This window comes from Ambystoma mexicanum, chromosome 10 (assembly GCF_040938575.1).
Source record: "Ambystoma mexicanum isolate Mex_15411 chromosome 10, UKY_AmexF1_1, whole genome shotgun sequence".
Lineage (NCBI taxonomy): Eukaryota > Metazoa > Chordata > Amphibia > Caudata > Ambystomatidae > Ambystoma > Ambystoma mexicanum.
Genome location: NC_090932.1, coordinates 668,690,842 through 668,703,526, shown reverse-complemented (window position 1 = coordinate 668,703,526; position 12,685 = coordinate 668,690,842). Strand labels below are relative to the sequence as shown.

The 12,685-nt window shown below is 47.9% G+C and overlaps 1 protein-coding gene across 1 annotated transcript in view; it reads right to left on the bottom strand.

Moving 5' to 3' along the window:
* The window catches only part of SLC9A9 (solute carrier family 9 member A9), a 3,894,960-nt gene that overhangs the window by 2,349,031 nt on the left and 1,533,244 nt on the right, over window positions 1-12,685 (bottom strand). The window contains exon 9 of the mRNA XM_069618254.1: window positions 5,993-6,081. Within this exon, the coding sequence (XP_069474355.1) occupies window positions 5,993-6,081 (89 nt within the window). The remainder of the gene's footprint in view (window positions 1-5,992; window positions 6,082-12,685) is intronic.

Here is a 12,685-nt window from a genome sequence, read left to right as displayed (position 1 = left end):
CCGAAGCAACCTCACCCTCCTGTAGGATTTCAAGGGCCTCAGCCCTTTTGGCGTCCGGAAGGAAGTCCAACAGAGGGGCGATTTTGAACCACAACTCGCTGTCGTAGCGGGCTACGATAGCCAGGGCGTTGGCCGCCTTGATAGTCGTCGCTGCGGACGAGATGATCTGTCGTCCCATCGTGTCCAGCTTCCTGCCCTCGCCGTCTGGCGGGGAAGTTGATGTCGAGGCCGATGCCCCACAGCTTTCTTCTTTGCCGCCGCCGAGATGACCGAATCCGGGGTAGGTTGCGCCCGAAGGCACAAGGGGGCAGCATCGGGGACCCGGTACTTCTTCTCGTACCGGTCCCTCTTTGCCGGCGCCGTGGCAGGGTTCTTGAGGAGGGAGTGCCCCTCATCCCAGATGTCATCAAGAAGCGGTACGGCGAGGACAGTCTTCCTCTTAGCCTCGTGCCGTTGGTAGAGGAACCCTTCCTTCTTCTTCTCTTCTGGGCAGAGCTGGAAGAGCTAGGATGCCCTGGAAATCATGGCATGAAAGGATCCAATCTCGTCGGGCGGGGGCGACGGAGGACACGTCCCGTCGTCGCCTCTGTCGTCATCTGTACCTGTCGTAGCCGTGTCCGTGCCTGTATCATCCCCGTGGGTAGTAGACCGGGGGGAAGGCAGAGCAGGCCGCAGAGGTGGGAGAGGTGGAGTAGGATGCGTCCTCCTCCGCTTATGCGGTGGACTTTCCGAAGGTCCTGGCTCCAGTTCCCCCGTCGGGTCTGGCTCAGGTACCTCCGTCGGGGGGAGGGGCAACCTTGTCCTTATCTCCGAGCATAAGGACTGAATCACTGACAAAAAGGCTGCCGCAGTGTCCTGCGGCGCCGGAAACGACGGGCGCGAGGGCTCTTGAGGAGCCTTGTCGGTGACACCGTCGCTCTCGTCGTCGCCCTCGTCGGGATCCCTCCCGATGGGCTAGGCCTCTTCCACGACTTCGATGAGCTCTTCTTCAGAGGTCGTGTCCGTATCCACGATGGCCACCAGCCCCTCCCCACATTTTCCAACGAGGACTTCGTGGGGGTCTTCTAAATGGGCCTGAAAGACGACTCCCTCCCTGGTGGCAGGGAGACTCTGTGTCCTGAGGTCGCCTCCACTGGGGTAGCCTCCACAGGCTGAACAAGGGCCGCAGTGACATCCTCAATCGAGGTCTTAGCAGGGTGAATTAAGGCCATCTTCACCTTCTGTATGCCTGGGGCCTTCACCTTGGGGGGAGGGTCCGAGCCTCGCTCCCCCTCTGCCGGAATCTTCGAGATCGACCGGGGCCTCACCAGAAGCTTTGCCGGGTTCTCGGACTTCCTCTTACCCGAGCCAGAGCGTTGGCTCATGGTTGATGGCGCCGGTGAGGATGCGCTCTGCCTGGCAGCCAAGGAGCCCGACCGTTCAGCGCTCCCGGTGCCCGCGGACTTGCGGTGCTTAGCCTTTTGTTGGGCCCCCGTCGCCGGGGCGCCCTCACAGGACTTAGAAGACTGCTCGGACTTCTTTTTCTTCTTCTCGCCTGACGGGCTCTTCCCTTCCAGCCAGTTGGCGAGACGGAGGTGGCGATCCTTCATGGTCCGCTCTGACATGTTCCCACAAAACACACAGTCCTTCTCCGTGTGCGTCTTGTCCTCATGGAGACAGTGGAGGCATAATGAATGCTCGTCTTCCTTGAAAACATTCTGAAGCTGGCATTCAGGGCAGGTCCTGAACAGCTTCCCGGGCGTCGAGCTTCCTTTCTCCTGGGCCATGCCCGGGGTAGGCCTCGGAACTTATGGAATCCTCCAAAAGCGTAACTCGACGAAATCTTCACCCTTGAGAAGAGTAGAAAACTCTGAAATGGATCCCCGTTGATCGGATGTAGAAACGGTGGAGCTTGAGGCTCTATTTAACTGAAAAAGGAGAAAAATCTCCTGTAAAAGCGCAAAAACACAGCAAAAACTCAAGAGCTACAGCACGAGGACTCCCAACACTTGAACGTGCGGTAAAAATCTGAGGATGGCTGCCAGAGGCGGGGCTTAGGGAGAGGGCAGTCATTGGCTGGGGGCAGTATGACCCAGAGACCAGTGATTGGTTACTACTAAGAAAGACAGATCAGAAACGAAACTGATACTGATTTTTTTCTATACCGAGCATGTGAATCCATGCCAGACCCCATGCTGGAGAACTAGTGCATTGGGAGCAATCCAGCCAAGGTACAGTGTCAGGAGAGTATGACACAGGAAAATAAATCAAGCATCACTGTCAAGTGGAAGCAGTGGCATATTGGTAAAGGACAAGCAGCCCAGAAGGGACTATGGTTGCGTGACCTGCACTGGTGGACCATGTTGTCTGACAACTGTGCCTAGACCGAGTACTCCCCTGCAAGAAAATGAAATGCCACAAAAAGTCAAGAAGCTAATTACCTATGGGAACTAGAGAAAAGTGACATTATCATAAGTGCCGGGTAGTGTACAGGGAATTGTGTTTTGTAAAGCTGGAAGATTTTTATACGAGCTGGGAAGTGTCCCAAGGAATTGTGTTTTTCGAATCTGGAAGAGTTGAACGCTTGGGGAAGGGAAACCTGATGAACTAGTATGAACTTGGGTAAGGGGAAGCCGATTGCAAACCAATAGCTGAAAGAAGCTCTGAACTTTACTTTGAACACTACACATTTTGATGCTGACATCCCTACACATTGTATAAAGTCAATTGTGAGGGCAAGTATAGGTTTTGGACACAGACATACATTTGCTTTGGACTTCCTGACACAGACTATCCTTAGTTTTCTTTAGATGGGGAAATCCCACCCTAGCATAGGGCAACCTAGGCCTTACTCCAACCTACATTTTTGAGTTAATAAAACTTGGTAAACCAAACTTGAATCTGTTGTCTGCGTATGTTTCATGATGCATTCACACTACATATATTGTCAGCAGTTCGGCTTTGTCTTTATACGATCAGACAGACTCAAAAATACCCTTGCATGGAAAGTGGTGTGCTTGATCCTAAGGCTATATGTCCATGTCAGGTGTCCTCAACTTGGTGGCATGTTTTAGACTGCCATATGTATCTTCACTTATCACATTCACTGTGGCCCCTGTATCTATGAGGAATTATTGTGTGCTCCCTCTAATGTTTATCAGCAAAGTGGGGTTGTATTCAATGGCCATCTTATTACCAATAATGTGGACATAACCTCTCTAGGTGTTGAGAGAGTCAATTACCCCCACGTAACATGTCTGTTGCATCCTCTGGCATCTTGTCCACCATATGTTGCACTATGGGACCCAGCGAGTGCATCAGAATAGCATAAGTGTCTTTGTTCTAGCGCTCCTGTGGCATCGACATGGGTGTGGAAGTCTTGCAGCGATCTTTCCCATTGTGGCCCTAAACTGCCGGTGTCCATAATATCAAAGGGCAGCACGCCTAGCAGCTGCACATGCTCCTGACGCTCTTCATCATGGGTCTTGCCCGTGAAAACCACAGACTCATCAGCTGACATGGAGAGTGCCTCTGTTTTATTCCATCCTTCCCTTCCTGCTGGGCTCACGCTGACAGGCCTCTTCAGAACACCTCTCTGCAGTGTCTCTGCTCCTTCTGTAAGCAGGCCTCACACTCTCACTGAGCCACAGTGTCCCATGTGGATCAGCTGCCGTGATGTGCAGTGGCCTTGCCTCTCTCGCCGGCTCTCTTGGAGTGAATGTGTGCAGAACTGCGCAGCAGCAGGTGGGCCCTCGTCGAGTCTGGGAATTGCATCGCTGCAGGGCCGGGGAGGGCACAAGCACCCACCACCTTCATCGCCAGTGTTATGTTGCAGATCAGGGGGAGACCAGGCCGGGTCAAATCCAGGGTACACCGCAAGAAAGCCAAGCACACGGAGGAGCTTCTGAACACACGACTTTAGTTCTCTGCATCAAAACAATATCCTCTCCTCGTGCCTCTTGAAGTCTGACACAGAAACAGGACAGTACTTTACTGTACAAGTAGAATGCTACAATGTATGCTACCATAAGGTTACACCTCTTGGGAGGAGGTGGTACCTCCTGTTACCATAGTAGAGGCACTGTCACTCAGAATTACCCAGCTTTCTCGTATTATTTTCATAATAACTAAGCGACAACATCAATGGTTCATCTTCAGACATCAACATTCTCCTAAAACTCCTATTTTTCATTAACATGCTAAAACAAACTAATGGACAGGCTTGAAATCAAAACAATTAGAAATCCTAGCGATTCTGTATCAATTAATGAATCTAGATATTTGAAGACAATGTGATCATAGTGGCTTTGTATCATAATCCAGACTTTTTCTCCCAATCATACGATTACCTAATAAATCACAGGTCCATGCAATGCCTCCTATCACTGAAACGACACAGCACCCAGTGAACAGAGGAGTAGGATCTGTGGTCATGGTGCCAGGCCTTCTGCTGCATTCCCTTTCTGGGATCCTTGTTACAATATTATCCAATTTTTTGGACCTTTCCTTACCAGATTGGTCAATGCATCATTCAGGGACTGTAAGTTTCCTCTAGCCATTAAAACGGTTAGAGGGTCAAATTATTTTCAAATCCTTGACCATCGTACATCGTTGTATTTACGGTGCAGCCCAAGCCTATTTAGAAGAACAAATACTCCTTTACACACCTGGCCGAGCCTTGAGATTTGAGGATCAAGGCCTCATCGTACACACAGGCGCCAAAAAAGCTAATGGGTGAGGACGCTCTTTCCCTGCAAAAGTGGCACAAATATGGAACAGGCTCCCATGCTCTTTGAGGCTAGAGTCAAACCATACGACCTTCAGAAAGAAATTGAAAACATGTTTATTCAAGTAAGAGCTTAACCCTATGGTACTAAACAACCCTGCTGTCCCACTACTATGTGTAGTCTGTGTCTTTTTTGTATGCGCCCTAATGCCTGCGGGCTTTGGTGCGATATAAACAAATACATTTTTTTTAACAATCCTAAAGTCTCAGGGCATTTCTCCCGCAGCCACATGGAGGTTTCTGGATCTCATATCTGCCTTAAATAATTGAATTCCTGCATTTCTATCACTTAGGCAATATGGCCCGAGGAGGGGGGCATTATCAGTAGGCTAATGCACTCAGGACCATAGTTAGAAGCCCAAGCGAAGCAAGGGCTTTGACAGAGCCCCAGGGGCATTATTCGACCGGTAATGGCCCCCCTCCAAGGATCATATTGCCATTAGTACTCTGGCATGATGTACCGGGGTACTAATTGCAATAGTTCTTGATTCGAGAAATGGCGTTGCAAGCGTTTCTCGACACGAGAAAAAAAAATTCTAAATGGCCACCATGGATCGGAAGAAGAAACTACACATAGTCCCTTCTCCCTTTCTATGGCAGCCATTCAGTTTAATGGGGAACAAAGTAAACAAAAATGTCCGTCATGGAACAGGGGGGGAAGTGACTGCATGTAGATGTAGTCCCTTCTCCCTTTCCATGGTGGGCAGTCATGGAAGGAACCCCGGAGCCGTGGCGGTGAAGCAAAGGCTTCAGAGCCTTCTCAGCAAGGTAAGGCCCGGCCGAGGGTAATGGGCTTGCTAGTAACAAGCTCATTGGCCCTCATTGGGTACTAAAGTACACTAATGCAGAGAGATATCTGTATTGTATTCATCAAATCACAATTTTCCACCAGTGGATCATCAATTCCACTGACGAAAAGGAGTAATTTCGATACACCACCAAGAGGGCAACACATGCCTACAAAATCACATGATTCAATAAGCGATTTATTGTTCATCTCAAAGGCAGTATTTCCCAGGCTAATTTGTCTTGAATCCAAGATGTAGTGTGATCATATACATTATCAGTCGAAGACCATGCAAACTTCAATGGGACATATGGAGATTCTTAAAGAAGCAGCCCAGCGCTACTGAGCAACAGCCAGGGATTGTTAAACAGCACACAGAAGCATTTCGTGCCAGATCCATTATTAAAAGATGAGGATTTTTGGCTTTAAAACAAAGTTACCTGTTTTGTTCTCATTTTGGAGTCGGCCGAAAGATTGTTGTAGGTGTAATGAGCCTGAGTCACTCCACAAAAAAGAACAGCCACGATTCCTAAAAGTTAAATGAGAATAAAATTATGTTATTGTATATGTGCATTTGGCTTTGATTCATTTAGGCACCTGAACACCATTCATTCACCTGATGCAAAATAATAATTGCACTGTAATGGAACATTAAACCAATTTTAAAAATGTGAAATAATAAGGAGCGCAAGTTCTGCCTAAGATTACCTCTGTCCCTAGATTTTCACAGTGGGGCACCGTACATTAAGTGGAGGAATTCACATGGTTGGAAGACACATTATAAGATTAGCTATGCAGCAGTTTATCATCCAGAATGGTAGATCAAGTGGCACCTGTCATGGCCATTAAAAGTAGCATACTCAATGATAATATTCCAGATTACAAAATTTAGAAATTCGAACAACACAGCACTCTGGGTGATGTAGTGGCATAAATAGAGCATACGTCTATGATGTGGTGTTATATGGACTTAGAGCTCGGGTTCTTGGATCTCTGCTATCCAGAATACAGACATTCTATTATCTGGCATATAACATTTTGTTATCCAGCATCTTTGAGTCACCCCAGCACTAAATGGTGCTGGATAGCACAGTCTTTTCTGTACTTTCTTGGCCAGGAACTGAGTCCGTTTTGAGAACATAACATCCAACTAGAACATATAGTTTGTAGAAAAGTATTATATACTCAAGGGGTGCGGTCACTTGTGATGTAGGATGGCCTGATGCCCTTTGCAATCTGAATAGCATAACCTATATGGTTCAACCATTCAAACTAATTAAAGTCATAACTGGACATTAAAGCACTGTTTTGAGACTGGAAGATGGGAACTACAAACCTGACCAAGGTGAGGTGCACTAAGAAAAGCTTGGTGGTAAGGGCAGTTACATGACAAGGGATTATGAATTCTTCCCTTACCCTGCATGGTTGTGTAACATAGTGGATCAGAGGTATATCGCTCCCCAGAGTCTTTGCCCTGTGGGTAAGGCTTATGAACCTATAGCAGTGCACCTATAAAAAAGTTCAGGCTTTGGATACAATGAAGAAACGAGTGGGACGAGTCAGTTACAGGCTAGTGGGAGGGTGAAGTCAACCTAGTTTAGAAAGCAGCGCACCAGAAAGCCAAAGATGGATGGAGTAGAGAATAAAGCTGAGAATCCCATGGTTACTCATTCAGAACTCCAGATGTTCTGCACTACAGCTCCCATGATCTTTACTAGTGAATTTGGTGGCTAGGGGTCATGTGAAGTTCAACACATCTGGAGAGCAACATGAGTAACCATGCTCCCTCAAGGAGAGGGTGGTCTGCCTTTTGTGTTAAAATTCACATTAATACAATATAATGTAAAGAACTCTTGAAGAACACTCTTCTGCCATTCTTGTGGCCTCTTCGATCTAAAAAATGAGCCGGGGGATGGGAGTTATTGGTGATAGAACATGCAGCAGAAGTGATACATGAGCAGTTCAGGGGTGCATCCTGGAAGTACCAGAGTCATGGATGCTAGTCTGATTCCGCATGGTTTATGGGGTGACACTGGCGTGCATGTTAAATCAGTAGGGGAGAAATCAAGATTTAGTAGCTTTCAGCTTCTAGATTCAATGGTGTGTCACTTAGGTGCAGAAGTAGAGGTAGATAGGAAAGGATGGCTTTCGATCTGTTACCGGGGTGTAAACTGCAATCTTGTACTGTTGTTGCCAGTCAGCTGGATTGGTCCTGGAGTTTCTAGCGTCATTTATTGAATGTTGTGGGGGTAGGGTTGAGGTTTTGTGTCTTAGGTCGGGGGAGATGAAAATATTGACACAACTGAGTTCAATCTGGAGGGCTTTCTTGATTTAAAATGTGCGCAGCAATGTATTTGGACGTGTGAAAGGCATTGACCCATTTATGTCCAGTCTCAAATCTGTCCTTGTTTGTGGGGTTTCTGCTTCAACAGGTCTTTGGATCCCAGTACATGATGCCGAGCAAGTGTGAAAGATCTGATGGGTCTATGCTTTAGAGGTTGTGGGTCCATACAACTGTGTCTTTGGTGGTCTCTTGAACAGCCAGATAAAGTGTTTTTTCTCATAACCAGGTGTACCTACTCTGTGGGGAGGTGTTTGAGCATTGACCTCCATAGATTGGATGCCATTACTGAGAACAAGGATCCCCTTACCATTTCAGGTGGAAGTGAGGGACAGAAAATTGGGCCACATTGCCAGATTAAAGATTTTCTAAACCAGTAAGTAGTCAATCTCTATTGGTCTATTTTGAAACCCTGCATCTAAGGCATGTTGAGTGATACACATAGTTTTAAACTTGCGTCTAGGTTTGACGGGCAGATAGTGGAGCTTTTGGAGTACCAGTCTTTCCCATTTTAGGATGAGTCTAGATGCTGCATTCTGAGCTCTCAGGAATCTGTTGGTGAAGTGGGGCATGGGGAGTATTGTGGTGTTGATTGCCATGGTAATGTTATGCACCAGATGGTTCTGAGTTGGAAGAATGCGGCTTCTTACTTTGTCGTTGTCGTGGCGTTCCAAGACTGGTCATTCAGTGAAGAGAGCCTATGGAAGAGGCTCTAACAGCACTAAGATAAGGAATTGTCAAAGATAGGGTTTAACCAAGGGTCGAATGAAAAGATATCACAATAGTAACTAGTACAAGTGTTGGAAAAACAAGTGTTATGCCATGATAGTTTATTACCCCACCCTTCTGCAATAAGGCCATGAGATGTCACAGGCCTGTTAAAAAGTCTAGGGCAAGTATCGCCATACTTTTTCTCTAAGATAACATGCCAGTGATATAAATAACCTTTGGCATCTGTAATGACAGCATTACTTGAGACATCACATTCTGTTAAACTATGATGCAACAGTCTAGTTCTTTTGGAAATGACTGCTAGAAGTGACACGACCTAGTATTAAAATATAGTGCACATGTAGGGACTGCTTTTATTTGAAAACTGTTTTGGCAGGATCACACCAATGGGAGAGTCTTTGATGCTGTGACAGTAGCCATGTTTGTACTTAAACAGGGCATGGGTGAGGTGTATGGCACACTTTTGGTCCCTGGAGGGACTCTCTGCTTCCTGCTTTCCTGTGGTCACGCCCGCCTGGGCTTATCAACTGGCCACAAGCCCTGCAGCGGTGAAGTCCGCGGCAGGGCAAGGGCACGGTGTTTGGTGTCGCAGGTGTTCGGCGCAAGCAGGTGGAGGTGTCGGCTGTGGAGGAGTGCTCAGCTGGTGAAAAGTAGTAGTGTCATCCCTATGGGTCCCAAGTCTGCAAGGTAGGATTAGTTTGGATTGGATTGGACTGCCTGGGTATTGCCTGGGGATTGCTGGAAGTGTTGGAACTGTCCTTGGGGAAACTGTACCCTTAATTGCATGACAAACTTCTCCCCAGCACCTGATATTGGTCCCTGCTCCCTTTGAGCCCAACGCATGGAGCTACACCTACCTCCCCCTTCTCCCGCTCCTCTACTGCGCCCTTACTGACGGCCAAGTTGAATGTCCCCCTGCTCCGAAATCACAGCGCAGGGTGGTGGCAGTGAAAAGGCGGAAATTGGGAGGAATCCCCCGAACCATGGCCTGCGAACCTGACCATGGCGGGTTATGCACTATGTGACCCTGACAAAGACTCCGAATATCCCTGTGAGAGTGGCACATCTGCTGATCGACGAAATTTAACAATTCCTGGGGGAGTACAGGAAAGATGCTTATGGACCCTGCAGTAGATGTGCACCGAGTTAAACCCAGCAAGGTAGAGGGCCTATCATCCATCTCTCTCGGGGCCCAAGAGCCCACGGACAATATCTCAGTCTTCATGTCCCCCGAACCACGCAATATAGGCGTAATGGTGTCAATGCCCTCCGAACCCAAACCCAAAACGGAAATCATAAGGGAGGAAGTTATCTTGGAAACACCTGCAAGTCACTGCAAGGCCCTGAGTCCCCTTCTGACAAGCCCTTGCCTGGCCTCAGCCTCTACCCCCATCCAGGATTCAGTATCTCACTCTCCACCAGCGTTAGCCAAGCCCTGCCTGGAGGAATCAGGAAGAGTAATCTCTGACCCCCAGGCGGCTAAACCATCCTCCGAAATCTCCCGCAGTACCTGGAGCGATCATTTGCTAACCTCCTCAGGAGCCTGTTCTTACCTCCATCTATCCCAACTCAGGGCACTCCAGCACCAACACTCTGCAATCCAACCGGGTACTGATATCGTTATTGAACAACCTATTGGGGATGACTGTGACACTAGAGGATGCTAATGTAAACAGGCACAAGCTGAGCTGGTAATTATAAAGAAACTGCTTGAAACCCTATTGCTGAGGGGAGACAGGTGGGGAATCAAGGGGGAGTGGAGTCTTTTATTTCTCATAATCCTGGCAGGGGGCCTCTCTTCCAACCCACCGAATGTCTCATTGCACAGATGCCTTCGAACCAATGCCAATCTGCCTCGAGCATTAAATGTTACACAGTGGTCCCTGAGAAACAATGCCCCGTTAGTATAAAAGCGCCCAAAGGCAACACTGCCACCGAAGGGGCAGCCAGAGAGGTGCCCCACTGCAAGCCAAACACTAACCGCCTGGAGGACCCCGTACCAAGCCCAGTGGCCACATACTGCACTGGGCTAAGGGCAACTAGAGCTCAAGCCCCATGGCCAAGAATTGTTCCGTAGTACTGCAATTTACCTCCACTGGGTAAACCTGAACCAAGGGATGCCTTGCTAAACAAAAGCCTGCATTGGTTACGGACTGTAGGTGGTTGTGACTTTCTTTCAAGGGACACCCTGACAGGATGCCGGAGACTCCCAAGCAATGGGCAGAGCGCCTCCAACATTGTGGAACTGACCCTCTGGAATTGGAGAGAGGTCTGGGAAAGAGGGGGGAGGGATGGCCGGCCATCCAACAGTGGGATTACAATCAGCCTGTATCCATGTTCTGGTCCAATTTGCCTAACCAGGCAAAAACAGAGGAATGCTCCCCTAACTGCGCAAGTCTTACTCCCTCGGGAAGGGGTGTTAGTAGGGTTAATTGATGGTGTTCCTGGGGTGCTTGTCACGCCGTTGCGGCACTGGTCTCTTTGGCAGCACCGCCTTGGGTGCAGAGTAATACGATCCAACCAGTCCAAGATGGCCGCGGATGTCTGTACCATAGCTACAGACAACAGTATAGACTCTGCACGCTCCCTAGAGAGACAGATGGCTGCTCATGTGATCCCCTTTAGTGAAGGAAGTACAGCTACCCACCGCGTCGCTACTGCTGATTTCGGCGCTCTGTGAGGTTTGCTGCTAGCTTATCCTTCGCTGATTAATGTGAATTCTTGCTCTCCGTGACCTCTGCCTATTTACTCTCCTTTCTATTTAGGCTCTCCTCTCCTCTCTCGGTTTCGAACTGGGCCTCGTTTTTCCCCGGCAAGTCCTCCGCTCCCAACATCCATTCAGACTGTCCGCTCTTTCGGCTTTCCCATCCAAAGTAAGTTAACATCCTTCCAAACACCCATTCTCCGCATACCTTTCCCTCTTTGCTTTGGCAGAAAGATAATCTCTTTTTCTCTAAGGGTGGGCTGATATAGCTTTTTCTGGACCTCAATATTGGAAACCGCCGTTCCTGATCACCTTTTAGTCCTCAGTGTATTCGGCAACTCCCTCCCATAAGTGTCAGCCTACTACTCCTCCTGAATTATTCCAGCCTTTTCTTCACTATTGAATTCTTACCCGTCTTGTCTCCATCTATAGAGACTCATCTCCAATACGAGTTGTCTGTTACACCGAAGACCTCTACTTACCTCAAGACCTCTTCCAGACTAACTGTGAGCGACATCGTCCAGGGTTTTCTTCCCCAGAGGATTTCCCTGGGGGTTTTGCTCCTTCCCGCACTGGCATATTCTCATTTCCGGTGAGGGGAGAGTAGAGCTTTCCAGGGGCACTTTCATTTCAACATTTGCATCCTTCATGGGAAGTCGCTGTCAGATCAGGTTAGTGATAGTTTTGAGATTGAATGTTGTCCTAAAGGTAATCAGATAGTTACCAGAGTTAACAGAAGATAAGAGTGCTGGAACTTGCTTGAAAGGGGTGGGGCCCACATGTTGACCCCCTTCATCTTCTTATTTGTTTTGGTTATGTTTTATAATCTGTCGTATTACATTTGGCTAATATAAATTGTATTAGAATGCATTGTGCTAGGATGTACTTTGATGGCCACACAGCCGAATAAAGTTTCTTGATGATGATATGTCTTGTCGCTGTATTCTTGCTTGCTTGAACTTTGGGATTGTTGCTAAACACAATCTATGGAGTTTGAACCAGATTGAAAGAGAGGCTTTCAAACAACAATAATTTGTCAAGGAGACAATGTGAGTGATTAAGGGGAAAATGTACTGAGAGTCATGGGAGGTGTCCTGGATATTTCTGTGTTTTTCCCTTTCAGTGCCCATGACGTGTGGCCTCCTTCCCTATTTTACGCCAGAGGAACAGCAACAAGGTTCTCGGACCCCAATCAGGGCCTTTTCAACTAGTATTCATATTTAATTGCAAAAGAGAGAGAGAGATAGAGAGAGAGAGAGAGAGAGAGAGAGAGAGAGAGAGAGAGAGAGAGAGAAAGAGAGAGAGAGATCGAGAGAGAGAGATCGAGAGAGAGAGAGAGAAAGGGCGTAGGTGAAT